This window comes from Impatiens glandulifera, chromosome 5 (assembly GCF_907164915.1).
Source record: "Impatiens glandulifera chromosome 5, dImpGla2.1, whole genome shotgun sequence".
NCBI lineage: Eukaryota > Viridiplantae > Streptophyta > Magnoliopsida > Ericales > Balsaminaceae > Impatiens > Impatiens glandulifera.
In genome coordinates, this window is record NC_061866.1 from 5,707,454 (window position 1) to 5,714,903 (window position 7,450).

The window sequence follows — 7,450 nt, forward strand, 5'->3', positions numbered from 1 at the left end:
TTAAGGGTTTACATGGTTAAGACATAATTATAGAGAGATAAAGTGTGAGGCAAAAAACTCTGTATTCCTTCTTCTTATTCAAAGTGAAATCTAGTGGAGGGCTGAAGTGGGCGTAGCTCAATTTGAGTGAACCACTATAAATCTGTGTCTTCTTGTGTTCTTCTTTCTTGCATTTTTACAGATTGTTTCAAGATAGGGTCGGATTTGGGAGATACAAATCCTAACAACTGGTATCAGAGAAGCTATGTTAGATATGAGCATTGGAAACAATGACAAGTGAGAATAGCCTTTGAGTGAGAAACTAAAAAAGATGGATGAAGCTGAATGGAAACTCATTGATAGACAAGTTTTGGGAGTTGTCCGATTGACGCTAGCCAAGACGGTTGCTCACAATGTAGGAAAGGAGAAGACCACCATGGGTCTGATGAAAGCTCTTTCTGATATGTATGAGAAACCATCTGCTAACAACAAAGTACACTTAATGAAAAGACTCTTTTACTTAAGAATGGTTGATGATACTTCTGTCACTACTCATTTGAATGAATTCAATACAATTGTGAATCAATTACTATCTGTTGAGATTGATTTTAGGATGAAGTTAGTGCCCTGATTTTGTTAGCATCCCTACCAAATAGTTGGGAACCTATGAGGGTATCAATTAGTAATTCAGTTGGAAATGCTAAACTGAAATTTGTTGAAGTTAGAGATCGTATTCTTGCTGAAGAGGTTCGTAAAATTGATTCTGGTAAAACGTTCAAAGGTTCTGCTCTAAATGTATAAAACAAGGGCAGATGTAATGATAGAAATTTCAACCGAGATAAGAGCAAATATATGTCGAGGAGCTAGAGGAGTCCGTCCAAGTCTGGGCGGACATGTAAAGTGCTGGAATTGTGGTAAACATGGTCATTTAAAGAGGAACTGCAAAGCACCGAAGAGAAACAATGATGATAAAAATGATGCAGCCAACGTTGTTATAAAAACTGTCACTGATGCGTTACTTCTTTCTGTTGATAGCCCGATAGATTCATGAGTTTTGGACTCGGGAGCGTCTTTCCACACCACTGCCCACAAAGAATTAATGGAGAATTATGTGGCTGGAAACTATGGGAAAGTTTATCTCGCAGATGGTGAGCCACTGAATATTGTTGGTATGGGGGACATCAAATTGAAGATGGCAAATGGTTTTGCTTGGAAGATTAATAAGGTGAGACACATTTCAGGTTTAATGCGTAATCTGATTTCTGTTACACAACTTGATGAAGAAGGTCACAATTTCAGTTGTGGAAATGGTGCGTGGAAGGTGACTAAAGGAGCAATTGTTGTTGCTCGAGATCACAAAACTGGAACGTTATACACGACTTCAACATGTAGAGAAACAATTACTGTTGTAGTTGATGACTCGAAGAACAATGAGTTGTGGCATTGCTGGCTGGGCCATATGAGCGAAAAAAGGATGAAAATTCTTTTGAAGAATGGACAGATTCCAGAACTGAAGTCTGTTGAACATCAGTTATGTGAAAACTGCATTCTTGGAAAACAGAAACGGGTGAGTTTCTTAAAGATTAGGAAGAAACTCAAGAAAGAAAGGCTAGAGTTGATACACACTGATGTATGGGGACCTGCATCTGTTTCTTCTATTGGCGGATCACAATACTACGTGACGTTTATAGATGATTCGATAAAAAGGTATGGGTATATTTTATGAAGCACAAATCTGAAGTATTTGCTATTTTTAAGAAATGGAAGGTTTTGGTTGAAAATGAAACAATTAGAAAGTTAAGTGATTGAGATCCAACAACAGAGGTGAATATATCAATTCAGATTTCAAAGAGTATTGTGCTATGAATGAGATCAGTATGGTGAAGATTGTTCCTCGAACGCCTCAAGAGAATGGAGTAGCTGAACGAATGAATCGAACATTGAACGAGCGTGCTAGAAGCATGAGATTGCATGCAAGGCTGCCTAAAACTTTCTGGGCATAAGCTATTAATACTGCTACCTATTTGATAAATAGGGGACCCTCTGTTCCTCTTGAATTCAGAATTCCTGAAGAAGCCTAGAGCAATAAAAAGGTAAACCTTTCTTATTTGAAAGTGTTTGGTTGTTTATCATATGTTCATATTAATGAATGTGATATGAGCAAACTTGATCCAAAGTCTAATAAATGTTTTTTCATCGGTTATGGTGATATCGAGTTTAGTTATCGTTTCTGGGATAATCAAAATCGGAAGATCATTCATAGTAGAAATGTTATCTTCAATGAACATGTTCTCTATAATGATTGTGTTGGGAAGACATCAGATGGTGATTCCAAGTTGGAAGAGACAGGTACAGTCGATTTGAGAGAATTTTCAGCTGAATATATACCGGCTGTCGAAGAAGAACAATGTGTTGTTGAAGATGAAATCATTGAGAACGTGGCCTTAAATGTAAATCATCAAACACTGGTTATATAGTTGAGAAGATCGTTAAGAAATCGAAAACCAGTTGAGAGGTGGTCTCCATCTCTGAACTATATCTTGTTGACAGATAGAGGTGAACCTGAATGCTATGAGGAAGTAATACAATCTGATGAATCGGTTAAGTGGGAGTCTACAATGAAAGATGAGATGGACCTTTGACGTTGAATCAGACTTGGGAGCTCATTGAGCTACCAAGGGGAAAGAAAACACTTCACAACAAATGGATCTTCAGGATTAAAGAAGAACATGATAAAACTATGAGGTACAAGGCAAAGTTGGTTGTGAAAGGATTTCAACAGAAAGAATGTATTTACTACAATGAGATCTTCTCTCCAGTAGTTAAATTGATGACAATCAGAATTATTTTGAGTTTGGTTGTGAAAGAAGACCTTCATCTTCAACAAATAAATGTAAAAACTGCTTTTCTTCATGGTGATTTAGATGAAGAGATTTATATGCGACAACTAGAAGGATTTGAAATCAAAGGAAAAGATGAGCTTGTGTGTAAGCTTCAGAAGAGTCTGTATGGTTTGAAACAGGCTCCAAGGCAATGGTACAAGAAGTTCGATAGCTTTATGAAAAGTAGCAATTTTCTAAGGTGTGAAGTTGATCATTGCTGTTATATCAAGAGATTTGATAAATCGTACATTATTATGCTCCTCTACGTTGATGACATGTTGATTGCTAGAGTAAGCTTAATTGTATGAGATTAACAAGCTCAAGAAAGAGTTGTCTGAAAAGTTTGCAATGAAGGATTTGTGTGCTACTAAACAAATCTTTGAGATGAGAATTTTCAGAGATGAAGAAGTTCTCAAGCTTTCACAAGAAGAATATGTGAAGAAAGTTCTTAGCAGGTTCAACTTGTAAGATGTAAAATCAGTTTCTATCCCCTTAGCTAGTCACTTCAGACTATCTAAAGTTCAATCGCCTTCAACAGAGGAGGAGAAAAATTAAATGACCATTGTTCCGTATGCCTCTGACATTGGTTGTATTATGTATGCGATGGTTTGCACAAGACCAGACATAGCACATGCAGTGGGAGTTGTTAGCAGATTCATGAGCAATCCAGGTAGACAACATTGTGAAGCAGTAAAGTGAATATTACAATACTTAAGAGAAAAAGTACGTGTCTCTCGCTTTGTGTTTTCGAAAGTCTAATATGGTTTTGGAAGGATATGTTGATGCTGACAATGATGGTGATGTTGATAGTAGGAAAACTACAACAGGGTACATTTATACTCTAGGAGGTACTGCAATCAGTTGGGTTTCAAAATTGCAAAAGATTGTTGCTCTTTCTAGTTGTGAGGCAGAATATGTTGCTGTGACAGAGGCTGCTAAGAAGATGATGTGGTTACAACCCTTTTTGCTAAAATTGGGTCAAGACTACGAGGGAAGTGTGTTGTGATGCGACAGTCAGAGTGTCATTCATTTGGTAAAGAATCCTGTTTATCATGGCAGAACGAAGCATATACAGGTTCGTTATCATTTTATCCGGTCAACTTTAGAAGATGGAGTATTAATTCTTGAGAAGATTCCTGGGAGTGAAAATTCAGCTGATATGTTGACGAAAGTTGTACCAAATGAGAAACTGAAGTCGTGTGCAACTTCAAATGGTCTTCTTCGTTAAGACACCGAATGGAAAACCACTACCGATCGAGAGATGTTGAAGTTAGTCTTCAAGTGGGAGATTGTTGAGTTATGGAGCCTACACTTATAATAAACTCTACATTGTTAATTAGAGTTTATTGAGTTTTTTTTTTGTTTTGGACTTGGGCCTGACCAAAGTTATTTAGGTTTATTACATGAATGTTTACCCTATAAATATGTGATTATTAAGGGTTTACATGGTTAAGACAGAATTCTAAAGAGATAAAGTGTGAGGTAAAAAACTCTGTATTTCTTTTTTTTTTTTTTCTTCATAGTGAAATCTGGTGGTGGCTGAAGTGGACGTAGCTCAATTTAAGTGAACCACTATAAATTTGTGTCTTCTTGTGTTCTTTTTTCTTGCATTTTTACAGATTGTTTCAAGATGGTCGGATTTGGGAGATACAAATTCTAACACGATTCTGATGAACCCGAAATAAAATCCGAATTTCAATACTCTCTCTTCCTTTCCAACCGACCCTGATTTATAATTAAATAATGCTCTTGAAATCTGAATTGCTCTTCTCCTTCTATTTGAATTTGATGGAGAATTAAAAACTAGTCATAGAAATAGTGAGAGAGAGAAGAAGACTAGAGTTGGATTCTTTTAACCAGGTCTAAATTTCGGTTTGGTTCTTTTAACCGGATTTAGATTTATGAGACTTTTGATTTTTATTTTTCTCTATAAGTAAAAAAAACTTCAATAACCACTGTATCTAATATTAAAAATTATTGTACACAACCAAACTCTCTGGGACCCTACATTAACTTCCAACCTTAACTGTACCTGATTTTGCATCTTTTCAAAGTTAACAGGCTTGAACGCTTGAATAATATTAACATTAAACCATTTATAAAAAGAGACTTGTCAACTTAACTAGTACCCTATAATTTTTATCTTTCCAACTGTTTATAGTCATAATTTTTTTGTAAATTTTTCAATTTTAAATGATTACACTATTTAATTGATTCACATATTTTTTTAAATACTGTTAGTAGAAACAACCAAATATATCATTAAAAGCTACATAAATCCAGAAAAAATGAGCTCAAAAAGGGACAAGTAACCATGGAACAGTCTCTAAGAATCAAGTGAGGCAGGCATAATTAATTAGTTTCCTGGATCATTTGTATTGGTTACTTATGATACATGAATTTGATAAATCTCAAGTGGCCAGTAATTACCTATGACTGAGAGAGAGAATAAAATTTTGTCAATTACTTGCTTAGGAAGGATTATTTCTAACCACTCCTTAATTTCTAGGTTTGGGATGCCAAAGTCCAGGCCATCTCATTATTATATATATATTTATTGACCAAGACAATTTTCTAGGTACGTATACGATCACATTAGAATTTTACTTCCCAACTGTCATTCAATTCCAAATATTTTTATATAGGAGACATCTACCTACTAGTTAACTCTTTAAAATGAAACACCCCGTGCCACCTGCTCCGGCTGACTATTTTGAAATTCATCTTAATTTATAATTTTAATTTCTTCTTAACCCATCTTTCAACTATTCTTTTTCTCCTCCCTCTCTATATATATATATATTTTAAATGTTCCCACGTATATTTTTTAATATATATATATGTGGATATTGAGGCGAAGTTTTCATTTTCCAGGAAGGGAGATACGTAGTGAGAGATTTGGGAAAAGACTAGAAAAAAGAAATGGCTCCTTCTATTTTAGGTGCAGCAGGTTGTTGTTTGATGGTTATGGTTATGGTGTTGGCATGTTTTTCTTCTCCTTGTCTGTGTTATAGAGGAGAGGCTGAAGAATATGCTCCTTTGGCTTATGGTCTGACATGGAGTTTTTACCACCGTAGCTGCCCCAAGTTGGAGTCCATAGTTCGAATGCACCTTAAGAAGGTCTTCAAGAATGACATTGGACAAGCTGCCGGCTTACTCCGCCTTCATTTTCACGACTGCTTTGTTAAGGTAATTACCAAATTAACTAACTAAATTCATAATAATATAATTCAACAAACAAACAAACACTAGTACTTATCATAGGGATGTGACGGGTCGGTGTTGCTTGACGGATCGGACTGCGGACCTAGTAGCGAGCAAACCGCCATACCAAACCTCACCTTGAGACCCGAGGCATTTACCATCATTGACGACCTTCAACTACTTGTGCAAGCCAAGTGCGGTCAAGTAGTGTCTTGTGCTGACCTAACTGCATTAGCAGCTCGTGACTCTGTCTATTTGGTAACTACATTAAATTAAAAAAAAATTAAATTCATTCATTTTAGTATATCTGAAAAAAAAATATCTCTTTTATAGTCAGGTGGTCCTGATTACAAAATCCCACTGGGTAGAAAAGATGGGTTAAGTTTTGCAACAAGAAATGCAACCCTAGAAAACCTCCCAGCTCCCTTTAGCAACACCAGCCAACTACTAGCTTCCTTTTCTTTGAAGAACTTTGATGCTACCGATCTGGTCGCCCTCTCCGGAGCTCACACCATTGGACTAAGCCACTGCCCTGCCTTCACACCCAGGTTGTACCCTGATCAGGATCCAACCTTGGACAACGAACTAGCCGATGATCTCAAACTCACTTGCCCAGCTGATTCCACCACCGACGCCACCGTGGACATGGACATCCGATCTCCTAACCTATTTGATAACAAGTACTACATCGGCCTTGTCAAGCGCCAGGGCCTCTTCACCTCCGACCAGGACTTGTTTCTTGATCCCGAGACAAAGGATATTGTCCTCAGCTTTGCCGAGGACCAAGACTTGTTCTACGAGAAGTTTGTGCTTGCAATGATCAAGATGGGACAGTTGAGCGTCTTGACCGGGACAAAACAAGGTGAAATCAGGGCAAACTGCTCTCTCCGCAACTCCGACAACCACTCCTATTTGGCATCCCGAACTCAATACTCCGACTCCGACTCCGAGCTTTAATTTCATCCATACTTATTAAGAATGTTTTTTTTTCTTAATTTCCTATCATCCATATATATTGTGGTGTTTGCAGTTAAAAATAAATAAATAACTTTAACTATTTAAAAAAAAAAAATTGGGAATAATGTCAATTTTATCTAAACTATAACGGAATATTCACGTATATCACTGAACTAATTTTTGTTCGTTCATATCACTGTAGTTGAGTTTAATGTTCATCTATGTCACTGCTGGACAAAAATATCCAAATCCGTTAAGTTTTCCGTTAAATGATTACACGTGTGATTTACTTGTCATTTTTTTAAAATTAATATATATTATATTTTTATTTTTATTCAATATTTTAAATAATAAAACTTAATTTACATTTTCAAAGGTATTAATCAAATAAATTATATATTTTGAGAAGCATTTACAATAATTCAGTT

The 7,450-nt window shown here is 36.2% G+C and overlaps 1 protein-coding gene across 1 annotated transcript; it reads left to right on the forward strand.

The window, feature by feature from the left end:
• The first annotated feature begins 5,767 nt into the window (after nt 1-5,767).
• On the forward strand, nt 5,768-7,075 carry LOC124938575 (peroxidase 12-like). Its single transcript, XM_047479043.1, has 3 exons — nt 5,768-6,050; nt 6,126-6,323; nt 6,399-7,075. The coding sequence occupies exons 1-3, from the start codon at nt 5,784-5,786 to the stop codon at nt 7,020-7,022; spliced, it is 1,089 nt and encodes a 362-aa protein (XP_047334999.1). The 5' UTR covers nt 5,768-5,783; the 3' UTR covers nt 7,023-7,075.
• The last annotated feature ends 375 nt before the right edge of the window (nt 7,076-7,450 follow it).